The 16747-nt window shown below is 33.1% G+C and overlaps 2 protein-coding genes and 2 pseudogenes across 2 annotated transcripts; all 4 read left to right on the forward strand.

Annotated features, from left to right (window-relative positions):
* The first annotated feature begins 1495 nt into the window (after positions 1 to 1495).
* Positions 1496 to 4078, forward strand: LOC107062912 (probable aldo-keto reductase 3; annotated as a pseudogene).
* Positions 4079 to 7197: 3119 nt separating this feature from the next.
* LOC102603558 (geraniol 8-hydroxylase-like) lies at positions 7198 to 8954 on the forward strand. Its single transcript, XM_006358742.2, has 3 exons — positions 7198 to 7825; positions 7905 to 8189; positions 8298 to 8954. The coding sequence occupies exons 1-3, from the start codon at positions 7238 to 7240 to the stop codon at positions 8901 to 8903; spliced, it is 1479 nt and encodes a 492-aa protein (XP_006358804.1). The 5' UTR covers positions 7198 to 7237; the 3' UTR covers positions 8904 to 8954.
* A 1146-nt stretch (positions 8955 to 10100) lies between these two features.
* LOC102603220 (auxin-induced protein PCNT115-like) lies at positions 10101 to 12488 on the forward strand. Its single transcript, XM_006358741.1, has 6 exons — positions 10101 to 10358; positions 10870 to 11073; positions 11402 to 11574; positions 11678 to 11780; positions 11883 to 12033; positions 12152 to 12488. Exons 1-6 carry the CDS (start codon positions 10131 to 10133, stop codon positions 12340 to 12342), a joined length of 1050 nt encoding a protein of 349 aa, XP_006358803.1. The 5' UTR covers positions 10101 to 10130; the 3' UTR covers positions 12343 to 12488.
* A 1001-nt stretch (positions 12489 to 13489) lies between these two features.
* On the forward strand, positions 13490 to 16246 carry LOC102602879 (geraniol 8-hydroxylase-like; annotated as a pseudogene).
* The last annotated feature ends 501 nt before the right edge of the window (positions 16247 to 16747 follow it).

The following is a 16747-nucleotide window of genomic DNA, read 5'->3' on the forward strand; positions in this document are numbered from 1 at the left end:
AAAAAAAAAGCAGCAAAAAGAAAAACAAAAGAGAAAGAACAACATAAAGAAAAAAAAGGGAGAAAGAGCGAGAGAGAAAAGGGAGAAAGAGGCAAGAGAGAGACAAATCTAATAAAATATATAGTATTGTTATATATTGCTATAAATGGTAATAATTAAAGAGTATATTTAAAATAAGTAATTATTTTTTAAAAGGGATCCACTCAAGTAATTAGCCCTTTTTTTTCTCTAAATCCAACACCTAATAAATAAACTAAACAAAAGAATTAACATTAACTAGCACCCAATAATTGAATATATTATGGGAAAAGGGTCTGATTTACCCCTGAACTTTATGATTTGGAGCTGATATACCCTCCGTTTAAAAAGTGGCTCATATATGCCCTTGCTGTTATAGAAATGGCTCATATATGCCCTTTTACTTAACAGACCAATATTTAATAAATTAAAATTTATTTTTTTGTCTTAATTTTAGAAAATGCCATGTGGCTTTTAAAATACCCCACTCAATAACTTTTCACCATGCCCACCCAACCCAATTGGAAACAAAAGCCCCGCTCATTTAAATAAATCAAACCCATTTTATTTCATTGTCTCCCCAATTGGAAACAAAACCCCCAGCCATTTAAAGTTTACAATAGTATTTTGATCTATTAGCTTACTAAATTTTCTGAAGAAATCGGTACCTCTTTTTTTATTTTATAAATTGTTCAATTTTTTTAATCGTTCCAGAGAAATTGGTGAACAAGCAAGCTTCTACTAAAACTGATCTTCAATGGCGATAAATTATTTTAACCGTTCAAATTGAACTGAAATGCATTGTTTTGTGTGTGTGAACTCGTCTATCTTCCTCTGTCTTTCCTATTCGTGGGTGTCATGTGCCATAGATTTCACCTTTTAGTAAAATTTTTATTGTAATAAAAAATGACTTTTGCAGAATATTAGAGCCGCCAACAGTGATGATGCCTTCTACAAGTATTGCCAAAACTCTAGCAAGGCCAACATCTTACACTATAAAATTTTGATGAAAAAACTGAAACTTCCCTCGTCAATGGAGCTCATGATACTGCCAAGCTTGCTGGTCTTCTTGAGATTTTCATCAAGAAATGGAATGAAATGGGTTTGATTTATTTAAATGGGTGGGGGTTTTGTTTCTAATTGGGTCGGGTGGGCATGGGTAAAAGTTTTTGAATGGGTATTTAAAAGCCACGTGGCATTTTCTCAAATTAAATACAAAAAAATGAATTTTTAATTTTATTAAATATTGATCTGTTAAGTAAAAGGGCATATATGAGCCATTTCTGTAACAGCAAGGGCATATATGAGCCACTTTTTAAACGGAGGGTATATCAGCTCCAAATCATAAAGTTCAGGGGTAAATCAGGCCCTTTTCCCATATATTATTTTGTTGACTTGCTTTCAATTTTCATGTACCTAAACAAAAAATATTCAATTTTTTTTGCTTCAATTTTCATGTACCCAAGAATTAACCCGAAATGATCAAAGTGATCCACCATGCCATTAACTCCGGCGTCACCCTTCTTGATACTGCCGATATCTATGGACCTAACTGAAAACTTTATCTAAAACTCTATTACTTCACTTAATCTCCATTGCAGCAACATCAATTGATTAACAGAAAGTAAAATTGAAGAAGAAAGTTTTATTAAGGGGAAGAAGAAGAAAGCTCGATTAGGAGAGCAGTTATACAATACAATTGATGAATCTACAATAATTGAAAATATCTAGCTAATGTGTGTATTTATACTGACTTGCTGTAACTAACTCTGACAGCTCATTAACTAATCATCAACTAAATATCTAACTGACTACTCTGCTAAGTTTGAATTAAGGGACATCAATACAGTTTGATAATTCTTTAACACTAACACTAATGAAATACTCATCGGCAAGGTAATATTACTCTCCGCATTTCAATTTGTTTGTCTGGTTTTGATTGAACATGAAGTTTAAGAAAGTAAAAAAACGTTGAATCTCGTGATTTTAAACTAAAGAATGTGTTTTAAAGTTAAAAATTGAAATGGAGAGAACAATTAAATGTTTATTTTTTCATTTTTTTTTAAATTTTATGCACTAGTATGGTTGTAAGTAATGCATTAACTGTTGTACCTTTTGGTTTTGGGTTTTTGGTAAGTGTGTGGTTTGTTACTTGCTAATTACTGGTGTTTGAGCTGGAATAATCTTTTTTTTTTTACTTGTGCAATATATGATTGTTCTTAGTGCTTAAAGTTTTGTACTTTACATTTTGGGGTTGGTATGATGCATTATATTTTGTTGTTTTCACCTGATAATCATTGGTTGGTGGATATATATATATATATATATATATTGAACTTGTATTTCCAATGTACTCTAGATGTATTTTTTTCTATTGACAATAGTGTCTAGATCAGCTTCCGTGCACCTTGACTATTTTACCTTGATACCTGTTATCTTCCACCAGCATAGGTATCTAGTAACTTTACTCACTAAGACTTAGACATATGGAAATAAGCTACATCGTATTTTTGTCTCCGTTAAGATTTGAACCTTAGTTTCCAAGGTTTGCATCAACTTCGTGAAGTATTTAACAATGCCTTTCGTCTCTGATAATTACGTATCTATGTAGGCTTTGAAGGGAGGGATGAGAGAGCGAGTTGTGTTAGCAACAAATTTTGGTGTTGTTTTAGCATCAGATGATAAGAGAGCAGAGGGAAACAGAGAAGTGCATGGTGATCCAGCCTATGTGAGGGCAGCGTGCGAGGCTAGCTTAAAGCGACTTGATGTTGACTGCATAGACTTGTACTATCAGCACTGAATTGATACGCGTGTGCCCATTGAAATCACGGTTGGTCTTCTTTCTCTTCGATTTATAACTCTATAAAATGCAGTCATTAAAATGATCAACATTTCTTGTTCTTTTGAACTCTGTTTTACTAGATTCAAGAACTTAAGAAACTGGTAGAAGAGGGTAAAATAAAGCACATAGGTTTATCTGAAGCATCAGGGTCAACAATTAGAAGGGCGCATGCAGTTCATCCAATAACAGCAGTCGAGTTAGAATGGTTTCTGTGGCCGAGAGACGTGGAGGAAGAATAGTTCCTACCTGCAGGTATATTTACTTCTTTTCTGTTGTTTTTTCATGTTAGTTTGCGGTCTATAACAATGTGAGATCTTGATGTTAATCTACTAGGGAACTTGGAATTGGAATTGTGGCGTATAGTCCATTAGGACGGGGCTTTTTGTCATAAGGTCCGAAGCTGCTCGAGGATACGGAAAATGAAGGATACCGGAAGGTATGCTTTGTATTCATTGTTGTTTTGAATTTCAAACATATTAGATTTTCTTGTGGTTGTGTATTTGAGTTTCAAACATACAGATATCATGTTTCATTGTTGTGTATTTATATCGCGAGTATATTTCTGTCCTTAAATGTACATACGGAGTAAATGAGCACGATAGTTAGAATATAGACATATTGCCTTTTGACCTTGTTGATTGAAAATCGTATTTGTGGCTACTGATATTGAATGAACTTAACATTTGTGCTACTCTGTATACGATGCACTAAAGTCGAAAAATACATGTTTGACTCAAATAGATCTTCAATTTTTTGCAGCATCTACCAAGGTTCCAGGCTGAGAATCTTGAGCAGAACAAAATCTTGTACGAGCGGATTTGTGAAATGGCTGCAAAGAAGGGATGCACCCCTTCTCAACTGGTGTTGGCCTGGGTACATCACCAAGGAAACGACGTGTGTCCCATCCCAGGCACCACTAAGATTGAAAATTTCAACCAGAACATTGAAGCTTTGTCCATAAAGTTAACATCAGAAGATATGGAAGAGCTTGAATCCATTGCTTCAGCTAATGCAGTCCAGGGTGATCGGTATATTCCTGGTATGAGTACTCATAAGAATTCAGAAACTCCGCCCCTTTCATCGTGGAAGGCTACAGAATGATGCAATCGCTTAACTAGTGTCTCAGAGTATGTAATTAGTGTGTGTGTGTGTGTTAAGTTGAGGTAAGTTTTTTCTGTATTTTGCGCGCTGTAATAGAGAGTATATTTTTCGATTTCAGTCTATCGTGCTACTTCGATGTATAATGGTATAAACAATAAACTTGTGACTCTTTTACAATTTTTTTGAAATGATTCTATTTGGTGTTGGCCGAAGAACATGCCCTGGATTTCCATTGGCATTGAAATTGATGCCAGTAATGTTGGAAACTTGAGGCATGCATTGAGCCAAAATACTTAGACATGGAGGAGAAGTTTGGTGCCATCTTAGCCAAAGCTCATCCTTTGAAAACTATCTCATCTCTTCTTTGATATTTTGCTCGATCGATAAATATTTATCTAATATCGATTTTCTAATTATATCACTTAACATAATTACCCGCCACCACCATCAATAACCTTTTGTCATATATAATAAATTGAAATCATAACTCAAAGGTGTTTGCAACATGTTCATACCTTATTTGAAATAAAATGGTTTCATATTCTTGATTGATCGATTATTTTTCTCTCCATATGTATATCTATTTCCAATTTCGAATGGTCACAAAAGTAGCATATTCTAAATTGAGTTTTAAAAGCAAAATTTCGCGACATATTTATAAAACAAATGTTACGCAAGTATATAATTACTTTCACAGTGTTACCAAATAGGAAAGATGTGATACTAATACTTGTTATTTGAATTATTCTCAAACTTCTTTATCTCTATAGATTAAAAATTATTATGTTATCATTCAATTATTCAAAAATTATGAGGGTCAACAATCTTAACAAAAGATTTTAACACATAATTTGTGTAAGGTATGTTAGGCGAGCCTCGAGCGTTGTGCGTTGGATGTGCTTAGGGCGTACAGTCGGACGTTTAGGGCGTAAGTCTTACAGAACTAAGCTCCACACTTGAGTCTCAAGGCGTTTTGCTAAAGTCCCACCCTAGGGCGAGTCCCAACAGAGTTTTTTAAAACACTGATTATCACATTCCACTTCCCCCTCTCCCCCCGACTCTCTCTCTTATTTTAAAAAATAGTCACATTGACAAAAATTAAATAAAAGAGAGAATGTATTACACACTATGATGAGAGTGCTACAAAAGAGAGAGATGTGTTTCTCAAACTAAAAACTGATAGTTTAGGTATGAAATTCACACTCTCAATAGTTTAGATATGAAACTCAAAAAAAGGGATAATTTAGGTGTGTTTTTTACACTCATCTCTATTTGAAATAAAATGGTTTTATGTTCTTGATTGATTGATTATTTCTCTCCTTACGTATTTCTTTTTCAAATTTTGTTTGGTCACAAAAAAATGAATCGTTAATTTTCCTCCTAAAAAAGAGATAAGAATAATTTAATCAAATTAAATACTCTTTAATGATTAAAATATTCCGATAGTTTTATTACTTAATTTGATTACTCATAATACATTGAACGGAGATATTGTGAACAACTTTGACACAATTTAATTAATCTAAGAGTAAAGTGATGAACTATCAAGTCTTTTGGATAGATTTGAAGAGAAAGATACAAGCCTCAACTTCACCAAATTAATCTACTTGAGCCATTCTTCTTTTTAAATTATTTCAATTTGTAAAAGGAAGTTTGAGGATGCATGATAACTCAACTGTCTTTTTGTTTTTTTTTTATAACTTTTTATCATATGTGATATTGACACAGATCATAGAATTATCTTATTCTTTCAAGTTTTTCAAGAGTTAAACTAAATAAATTTCGATCAATAATTTAGAATTAATTATGTTTTGATCATCATATTGATCATATGAGAAGTATCACAACTTATAGTATTTTACTTATAATTTTTGAATTTCTAAAGTTTAATTTTAAAATATTGAAATGATCTAATCAAATTTAGTTCTCAATTAGTTATTTCACTATCGAGAAACAAAACATGACAATTGTTCTGAGATTGAATGAGCATGTGACTATTTCATGAATAAAAATAGTTATTATAGACCAAAAAGGTTCCACAAAAGTCAGGCCATAGTAATTACTCTACAAATCCATTTTTTTCACACTATGCTAGTAAATAATAGAACCAAGAAAGTTTACTCACAAGTTATTATTCACATTGCCTATTATTTTTGGAATATATATAAACCTCCTTACATATCAACATATATTGTCAGTAGAGTGGGGGAGCTTTGCATCATGAATTATTATATACTTGTGTTGACATCAATTTTTGCTTTGATTTTTCTCTATACTCTAGCAAAATTGTCCAGTAGGGGCACCAAAAAACTTCCACCATGGCCAATTATTGGAAATCTTCACTTGTTAGGTGCAAAACCCCATGTATCACTTGCCAATCTTGCAAAAAATTATGGTCCAATTATGAGTTTAAAAATAGGACAAATAACAATAGTGGTCATTTCTTCATCAATCATGGAAAAACAAGTCCTTAAAAAACAAGACTTAGCCTTTTCTACTAGATTTATTCCTAATGTAGTTCAAACACATTAGGAATTCGCTTGTTTTTCGAAGAAAACATTTTAGATAGAAAATATTTTCCTTCATACCAAATCTAGTCTTTTTCTGACCTAAAGTTAGTCCTCTAAAGTCACTTGCATTGGTTAATGGACGAAAGTAATTAAGAAACAAAAATAAATCAGAATTAATTCTTAGGCTTGAGCAAAAATCAATAATAAATATCATATTTTTAATGAATAATCATGTACAAACTCAATATAAATAGTTCTTCGTCTTTTTCTGACCTAAGATTTTTTGTTTAAAAAAGGCTCATTCATGTCATTATTTGTTAACTAAATGACATAGATGAGTCAAACTTTTAACGGATGACATAGATGAACCTTTTGTCAAAGTTTGATAAAATATTTGAGCCTTTACCCCTTGTAAAAAATGATTTAATTAATCATGTGAGCGAATCATAACTGACCACATGTAAAAAATGATTTTGCACAATTGGAACTGCTTTTAGTTACCAAAAAATAGCATGGATGAACTTTTTCCCAAACAGAAATGACATAGCTCAACCAAACTTTTAATGGATTACATAGATGAACTTTTTCTCAAAGTTCAATGACATATTTGAGATTTTTTACCGAGTAATAACAATAAGAGACAAACGTGCCACACACGTTTCCAAAGACTAGTATATAAAAAGATGTATTGTCCAACTTCCTTACATATCAACTTTGTGAATAGTACTAACAAAGTGGAAGGAAAAGAGTGGGAGAGGTTTGCATCATGAATTATTTTATACTTGTGTTGGTATCAATTTTTGCTTTGATTTTCCTCTATAATCTAGCAAAATTGTCCACCAAAAAACTTCCACCAGGTCCATCACCATGGCCAATTATTGGAAATATTCACTTGTTAGGTGCAAAACCTCATGTATCACTAGCCAATCTTGCAAAAAAATATGGTCCAATTATGAGTTTAAAGTTAGGACAAATAACAACAGTGGTCATTTCTTCATCACCCATTGCAAAACAAGTCCTTAAAACTCAAGATCAAGCATTTTCATCTAGATCTGTTCCTAATGCTCTTCAAGCACACAACCATTACAAATTTTCTGTGGCATGGCTTCCTGTTTGTCCTCAATGGCGAATGCTTCGCAGAATATTGAACACTAACCTCCTCTCTTCCAATAGGGTTGATGCAAATCAACATCTAAGGTCTCAAAAGGTGAAGGAATTAATTGCTTATTGTGAAAAATGTAGTCAACAAGGTGAAGCTGTGGATGTAGGTCAAATTGTTTTCAAGACTAATCTCAATTTAGTGTCAAACACCCTTTTCTCCAAGGATTTGGTTGATCTTTGTTCAGATTTGAAGGTAGAATTGAATTATAACATGATTGTTTAAAGTATAACGTATTAGTTGAGTAGAAATTAATGTTTTTAAAAATTTGAAGCTTGAGTTGACAGACGCGATCTTGAGCATCGTTGATGTTGCTGGGAAGATCAACCTAGTGGATTTTTTCCCTATACTTGAAAAGATTGATCCTCAAAGAATGAGGTATCGCACAAACATCTATTTTGGTAAGTTGAATAAACTCTTTGGTGATATGACCAATGAGCGATTGGAAGAAAAGAAAACGAACCAAAGTGAAAAGAGTGATATTTTACAAGTGCTTCTCAACTACAGTATAGAAAATCCCCAAGAGATGGATCAAAATTATGTGAATTCCACGCTCCTGGTTCGTTCTCTTCTCTTCTCTTTTGATACATGGTTAAGAAGAAATGATGTGCTAGTTTGAAATACTTTTTTAAGTTTATTTGAGAGAATTACCAAATTTAATTTACAGGACTTATTTGTTGGTGGAATCGATACAATTACAAGCACGTTAGAATGGGCAATGGCAGAAATACTTAGACAACCAGAGATTATGAAGAAAGTCCAAGCTGAGCTTGCACAAGTCGTTGGAAAAGGAAAACCAATAGAAGAGGCTGATGTATCCAGACTCGCTTACTTGCAATTTATCATCAAAGAAACATTAAGACTTCACCCACCAGCTCCATTCTTAATCCCCCGCAGGGTGGACCAAGATGTTGAATTGTGTGATTATATCATTCCAAAGGGTTCACTAGTACTAGTCAATGCGTGGGCAATTGGTCGTGATTCTTCTTTTTGGGAAGACGCTTTAGTGTTCAAACCTGAGAGATTTCGGAGTTTAGAATTGGATATGCGTGGAAAAGATTTTGAATTGATTCCATTTGGTGCTGGCAGAAGAACATGCCCTGGATTTCCATTGGCATTGAGATTGATGCCAGCAATATTGGGCTCGATGTTGAATTCATTCAATTGGAAACTTGAGGCATGCATTGAGCCAAAAGACTTAGACATGGAGGAGAAATTTGGTGTCGTCTTAGTCAAAGCCCATCCTTTGCGAGCTATCCCATCTCCTCTTTGAAATTGCGCACACTTCATAATAAATACTTATCTAGTATCGGTTTTCTTATTATGTCCACAATCACCAATTACCACTCTATGCACCATCACTTTATCCACAATCACCACCCACTACCATCAATGACGTAACCTTTTGCCATATATAATAATATATTGAAATCATAATTACTCAAAGGTGTTTACGACTTGTTCATATATACCTTATTTGAAATAAAATGTTTTCATTTCTTGATTGATTGATTGATTATTTCTCTCCGTAAGTATTTTTTTTTTCAAATTTTGTTTGGTCACAAAAAATTGAATGGTTATTCTCCTCCGAACTCGTTTAAAAAAGAGATAAGAATAATTTAATCAAATTAAATACTCTTTAATGATAAAAATATTCCGATAATTTTATTACTTAATTTGATTACTCATAATACATTGAGCGGAGACAAAAGCATGCAATTTTTTTTTCTAAATCCAACACCTAATAAATAAACTAAACAAAAGAATTAACATTAACTAGCACCCAATAATTGAATATATTATTTTGTTGACTTGCTTTCAATTTTCGTGTAAATGTCGGGCTAATAGCTTTACTTATTTGACTTTTATCGAATGGAAAAGTCAGTTTTTAAATATAGTAGTAATATGGTCAATATTGCTAAGAACGCAAGAGTGTGATTTAACGATCAATAATTAAAGTTGATAAAATAGTAGAACATCATATTCAAATTACAACTAGACAAAAAACTTATTAACAATTTCTTGCTATTTATTTGAGCTTCGGTGGACAAACTTATTCTATTCTTATACGGGTGAAAGATAACATATTATATTGGTGTTTTTTATCAAGACAAACAAAAACTAAGCCAAAATTTTGAGTTTATAGGTTTTGAATTCTGAAAAAGATGATTTACTTATTTCCTAATAAATTGTTTATACATATTAGATGAATTTTCTTAAAACATAAATACAAGGTGTTAGATCAAATCTACAGAATTCTGCTAACTCGTAAGTGAAACTCTAACTCCGCCTCTTGGCCCCTGCACACAAATATCTATGTCATGTTACCACAAATTCAACTATCACTCTTTTAATTTCTTAAACTTTCTGTCTAGTCAAACCAATCCAATTTAAATTCTAAATCCGTGTCCCTCAACTCCATATATATATACCTCAACATCTTCATCCTAGTCACACATACAACTCTGTTTCTCTGTTTTTTTCCCTCTTTCATTCATCAATGGCTGCAGAAGGAATTAAAAAAGTGCCAAGAATGAAGATGGGCTCACAAGGCCTTGAAGTATCAGCTCAAGGGCTGGGCTGTATGGGTATGTCTGCATTTTATGGGCCCCCAAAACCTGATGATGAAATGATCAAACTTATTCACCATTCCATTAATTCTGGTATCACTTTTCTTGATACTTCAGATATATATGGGCCTTACACAAATGAAATTCTCATAGGGAAGGTATGTTACCGTACGAATTTAGTCAGTTCCTAAAAGAATGAGTCTGAATATGCCATAACATTTGTGTGCTCATTAAAGGTAAAATGAGATGTTCGCGTAAAATAATTTCCAAACTCAGAAAGATGCCAATTTATTTTTAAGTATGAACAAATGAGAAAATAGTGTCATTCTTTTTTAAATCGAGGGAGTGTATATAAGGGATCTTACACATATCGGTAGTTTTTATCTTAGAAAACAACCTCTCTTTGTTATTCCAATTTTCTTCAACAAAGAAAGTGACTTCTGAGATAATAATAATTAGTTGAGTCAAAGAAAGTGACTTCCGAGATAATAATAATTAGTTGAGTGACCATTTGAGATATCATTGTAAATTCAGACTTATAATCATACTGTTTACTAAAGTACATGATTTGAGAGTTGTAAAGATCATTGTAATCAACGTGAACATAATATCTGTCTTTAATTTGTTTCATAAACTTGTTGATTAACGTTAATTGTATAATCGCGATAGGCTTTGAAGGGAGAGACGAGAGAACGAGTTGAGTTGGCAACAAAGTTTGGAATTAATGCTTCTGCAGATGGAAAAATAGAAATAATTGGAGATCCCTGCTATGTTAGAGCTTCATGTGAAGCCAGCTTAAAGCGACTTGATGTTAACTGCATCGATTTATACTATCAACATCGGATCGATACACGTGTGCCAATTGAAATCACAGTAAGTTATATACATCATCAGTATAAGTTACGATAACAAGTTTGTTAGTACTCTATCTTTATCAGGTTACCAATAAAAAATTTCAATATTTATTGGTCATGTTGTGAAGAGCTATGTTGCTCGGACTCTCCAAAAATGCATAGGTTTTGGAGTATCTGACAAACACTAGGCATTATTTTTGAAGAGTCCGAGCAACTTAGATGAATAGAGGACGAAAATCCTGTTTTTCGTCCCCTGTTATGAAGCAATGAATCTGAGTTTTCATGGATCAAACTTGTTGTTCGCGATGTATTAATTATCCTTTTATAATTTGCTTTTTGTTTTCAAGATGGGAGAACTTAAGAAGCTAGTCGAAGAGGGTAAAATAAGATACATAGGTCTCTCTGAGGCTTCAGGCTCGACGATCAGGAGAGCACACGAAGTTCATCCAATAACAGCAGTACAGTTAGAATGGTCCCTATGGTCGAGAGATGTAGAGGAAGAAATAATTCCTATTTGCAGGTTTATAACATTCATCCATTTAATATTCGTTTAACGTCTAAAAGCATAGTTTTTAAGTCCTTAATACAACATTAATCGTCATGACTAAAATTGATTTTTTTAGGGAGCTTGGAATTGGAATTGTAGCATATAGTCCCTTAGGTAAAGGGTTTTTGTCATCAGGTCCAAAGCTGCTCGAGGATCTGTCAAATGAAGACTTTCGGAAGGTTTGCACTATTTGTTGAACTGCGCGATCATTTCATCTAAAATTTGGATTTAGATTGTTATAAAAAATGATCTTGTATAAATACTGTATATTGATTTTGCAGCATATACCAAGGTTTCAAGCTGAGAATCTCGAGCATAACAAGATCTTATACAAGAGAATTTGTCAAATGGCAACGAAGAAGGGATGTACGCCATCTCAACTAGCCTTAGCCTGGGTACATCACCAAGGAAATGACGTGTTCCCCATCCCAGGTACCAGAGACAGGTTCATGATTTAAATTTGACAAGTTCAAATTTTTAGATTGATTTGTGATGAAAATACCGGATTCAGTTGAACTGATTGGCTATATGCTACATTTGCCATTGTCAGGTACTACTAAGATCAAAAACCTCGAACAGAACATCGAAGCTCTGTACATTAAGTTAACAAATGAAGACATGGTGGAGCTTGAATCCATTGCTTCAGCTGATGCAGTGAAAGGTGAAAGAGATGCTTCTAGTGCAAGTACTTATAAAAACTCTGATACTCCACTTTTGTCAACTTGGAATGCTGCGCGATAAAATTTCGCGTAGTTTCTTAGTTAAGGTGTCTTGATATATACTCGTGTTGAAAATAGTTAACTTAAATGTTAAAATTATATAGATGATTTAGCATCTATGTTTATTTGTATTTTGTGTTAGTGAAATGTGAGTCTTTTTGTAAGTCAATGTTCATTATTTACTCATACAATAATATTAATCTTCACATTATAGTTCTAGTATAACTTGTTCACAAATCAAACACCCTTTATTCCTTAAATATATTTATAATAATGAGCGACTTGTAAATTAATATCTATGAAACAAAACATCATACATCGTGGTACCATTTGCGTGTGTTGTGTGAGGGACGAAAAAATAAAATTCTCCGTCAAATAGGAGAGGGGATAGCTCGCAAAGGACGGTCTTTGGTTAAAACCATACCAAATTTCTACCATCCCAATATACTTGTCACATTTTTGAAGAGTCAAACAAAATAAACTTTGAGCAATAATTTAAAATATATATTTTTTCACATTATTGATATGAGAGAAGAATTAATTGTATGATCTAATAGTACTTTTTGTATAACTTCTGAATATTTAAATTTTAATAAATAAATATTGAATGAATCTAATCAGATTTAACTTTCAATTAGTCAAATTAGCTACTGAAAAGTAAAACGTGACAACTATCTTAAGATCGAAGGAGTAATATATATGAGCATGAAAACAATTTGCATAATTTATTTCAACAAAAGTTAGGCCCTAGTAATTACTCTACCCATCCATTTTCACGGTATAGACCAAGAAATTTACTCAAAATTAAAGAATACATAGCACGTATTGCCTTGCTACGTAGTTTTTCCGATCAGGTTTTTTGTATTGCTTTATGTGAAGAAGTTGCCATTAAATGCTAATAATTTAATGAAAAGTCAATACACAAAATTTGTATTGATCATGATATGCTAAAAATGAAAAGTCAATACAAAATTAAGTTGCCATTAAATACTTTCTATAAAATAACCAAAGAGAGAATTTTCTATTAATTAATAAGACTAAAATCTTCCAACAAATAATACCCTTAAAAGTAATATACGTGCAATACACAAATCAAATGAATATATATGCACACTTGGCAACTTCTTTAAACATCAACTTTGGAATAGTATCAGTTAGATGAAAGAGTGATGGATTATTATATACTTGTGTTTGTATCAATTTTTGCTATGATTTTTCTTTATATTATAGCAAAAATAAGCACCAAAGGGAGCAAAAAACTTCCACCAGGTCCATCACCATGGCCAATTATTGGCAACTTTCATTTGTTAGGTGCAAAACCTCATATATCACTAGCCAATCTTGCAAAAAACTATGGTCCAATTATGAGTTTAAAGTTAGGACAAATAACAACAGTGGTTATTTCTTCTTCAAACATTGCAAAACAAGTCCTCAAATATCAAGATCAAGTCTTTTCAAGTAGATTTATTCCTAATGTTGTTCAAGCACACAACTATTCCAAATTCTCGGTGGTATGGCTTCATGTTTGTCCTCAATGGCGAATGCTTCGAAGAATATTGAATACAAAAATGGTCTCACCTAATAGTCTTGATGCAAATCAACATCTAAGATCTCAAAAGGTGAAAGAATTGATTGATTATTGTGAAAAATGTAGTCTACAAGGTGAAGCTTTGGATGTAAGTCAAGTTGCTTTCAAGACTATTCTCAATTTGTTGTCAAACACCCTTTTCTCCAAGGACTTGGCTAACCCTTTTTCAGATTCAAAGGTAGAGTTTGAACAATGCATTTGATATAATAAAATGTTGATATACATCTTTATGACATACGTTTTTAAAAAAATTTAAAAGGTTGATGAGTTGAAGGATGTTATCTGACGCATCATGAATGAGGTTGGAAAGATCAACCTAGTGGATTTTTTCCCCATACTTGAAAAGAATGATTTTCAAGTAATAAGGTGTCGTGCAACCATTCATATTGGTAAATTGTTTGAACTTTTTGATGGGTGGATCAATGAGCGATTGGAGGAAAAGAGAAGGGGATGCTGTGAAAAGAGTGATGTTCTGGAAGTGCTTCTCAACGCAGAAAATACTGAAGAGATCGATCAGAATCATATAAAATCCATGCTCCTGGTTCTCTCTTTTATCCTATTTTAACATTTTAACAAGACTCAACTAATCCTATCTCCTCGAGGCAAAAGAATAATAATATAAAGAATTAGTTCACAATTACAACTTTTATATGTCAGTCCCAAGTATCCTCCAAACTTAAAAGAAAATTGTTTTCTAAAACAAACAAATAATGGATTTTTCAAACCTAGTTATAAGGACTATTTTTCCCAAACCTAGTATATAATATGATATAGTTTTTTCTTGTATTGGTAACTAGTTGTATTCAATGCATGGTTAATTGGGAGAATTACAAAATGTTACAAGACTCATTTATTGCTGGTAATGATACAACTACAAACACATTAGAATGGGCAATGGCAGAAACGCTTAGACAACCAGAGATTATGAAAAAAGCCCAAGCTGAGCTTGCAGAAGTCGTTGGAAAAGGAAAATCAATAGAAGAAGATGATGTATCCCGACTCCCATACTTGCAATTTATCGTCAACAAAACACTAAGAATGCATCCACCAGCTCCATTCTTAATCCCACGCAGAGTATGTTATCTCCTATATTCACAGTTTTCATGTTAGTCAAAAATACAGAAACAGAAAAAAGATGAAATAGACAGAATGATTTTTAATCCGAGTCCACAGAAATCACTGTGTTTCCTTGAGAAATTTAATCCCCTCACTGTACCCGACGTTGTAGATTAATTCCTCCCAAGATAAAACGGATTAACCTGTTAAAGAAGTAGCGGTACCTCAAACTTCAATAACTTCAGCGAACGCAAGAACAGCAACAAGATCACACACAGAGTCAGTCGATCGACAATTTTATTTATGTAAGAAAATGTATGCAGAGAGGAAATTTTTTTCAGTGTTATGAAAAAACAAAAAGGCCTCTTATTTATAGCCATTTGTAGCAAGGAACGCGTCTGTTCAGACCCATTTTTTCCAGAACGTTGTGTCCTTTGGGAAAAGTAACGACTTTTCGGAAGGATTATCGTTTGGGAAAAGTAACGACTTTTCGGAAGGATTATCGTTTGGGAAAAGTAACGACTTTTCGGAAGGATTACCGTTACTCATGAATTTCAAATAAATTCAGTTGCGCCAAATTAATTCTGTTATTTAATTAACAACATTCTGAATTAATTTATAAGAGAAAGGAAATGATTTAACAAGATTGATTAAATAAATTTTGTCCAAAAATATTATCAATCAATCATTTGCCAAATCCGAAGCCGAAGCCGAGGCCGAGCGAGCGACGACGACAACGCGAGGGGCACCTTCTTCTTAACCCTTTAAGAACTAAAGGAAGTGTTTCCTAATATAAGGACAACAATTTCCTTTCTTCTACCAATATGGTAAAAATGACCTTTCATTTGCACTTTTGCAATGACTTTTCATTTTCCCTCCAAAATTGGTTCCCCCACCTTGCTAAACCCAACAGAGTAGACCATGATGTTAAATTGTTTGACTATATCATTCCAAAGGGTTCATTGGTACTAGTCAACGTGTGGGCAATTGGTCGTGATTCTACTTTTTGGGAGGAACCTTTAAACCAGAGAGATTCCAGAGTTTAGAATTGGATGTGCGAGGAAAAGATTTTGAATTGATTCCATTTGGTGTTGGTCGAAGAATATGTCCTGGCTTGCCATTTGCATTGAGAATGGTTCAGGTTATGTTGGGCTCAATGTTGAATTCGTTCAATTGGAAACTTGAGGCAGGCATTGACCCAAAAGACCTAGACATGGATGAGCAATTTGGTTTCATCACACCCAAAGCTCATCCTTTACGAGTTATCCCATCTCCTCTTTGATGTTATCAGTTGGTTGGTAAGTACTTATCCATACTTGAATTTACACCAAATCATAAATATCTGATATCAGAATAAATGTAACATTGTTCAAATTTTGAAGACACCTATGTATATGGATTCTTATAAAAGAAAATTAACCGATGCATTACTCCATCTTCTTTTGATGCATTTTATCTTGATGATAGTGAGGATAAAGTAGATGATAAAAAAGAAGCACAAACCAGGAGCAAGGATTTGATGTGATTTTGATCAATTTCTTCAGAATTTTCTTCTTGAATTTTGAGAAACATTTCCAAAATATTATTCTTTTCAATACCGTCACTTAGGGGTGTACAAAATTGAACCGAAAACCGAATCAAACCGCAAATTGAGTCAAACCGAAAAAAAAAACCCGACTAGTGGTTTGGTATTGGAAAAAAAAACCCGACTATATTTGGGTTGGTTTGATTTTAACTAAAAAAAACCAACCCGAGACCAAACCAACCCGACATTATATATGTA

This window comes from Solanum tuberosum, unplaced genomic scaffold (genome assembly GCF_000226075.1).
Source record: "Solanum tuberosum cultivar DM 1-3 516 R44 unplaced genomic scaffold, SolTub_3.0 scf00280, whole genome shotgun sequence".
Lineage (NCBI taxonomy): Eukaryota > Viridiplantae > Streptophyta > Magnoliopsida > Solanales > Solanaceae > Solanum > Solanum tuberosum.

What these genes read in the sequence shown, in the direction of transcription:
- LOC102603558 (XM_006358742.2), top strand. Translation starts at nt 7,238, where the DNA reads ATGAATTATTTTATACTTGTGTTGGTATCAATTTTTGCTTTGATTTTC. An exon ending in ATCTTTGTTCAGATTTGAAG is followed by an intron (nt 7,826 to 7,904) that starts GTAGAATTGAAT and finishes AAAAATTTGAAG; the next exon opens with CTTGAGTTGACAGACGCGAT. An exon ending in ATGTGAATTCCACGCTCCTG is followed by an intron (nt 8,190 to 8,297) that starts GTTCGTTCTCTT and finishes TTTAATTTACAG; the next exon opens with GACTTATTTGTTGGTGGAAT.
- LOC102603220 (XM_006358741.1), top strand. Translation starts at nt 10,131, where the DNA reads ATGGCTGCAGAAGGAATTAAAAAAGTGCCAAGAATGAAGATGGGCTCA. An exon ending in ATGAAATTCTCATAGGGAAG is followed by an intron (nt 10,359 to 10,869) that starts GTATGTTACCGT and finishes TAATCGCGATAG; the next exon opens with GCTTTGAAGGGAGAGACGAG. An exon ending in CAAATGAAGACTTTCGGAAG is followed by an intron (nt 11,781 to 11,882) that starts GTTTGCACTATT and finishes TTGATTTTGCAG; the next exon opens with CATATACCAAGGTTTCAAGC.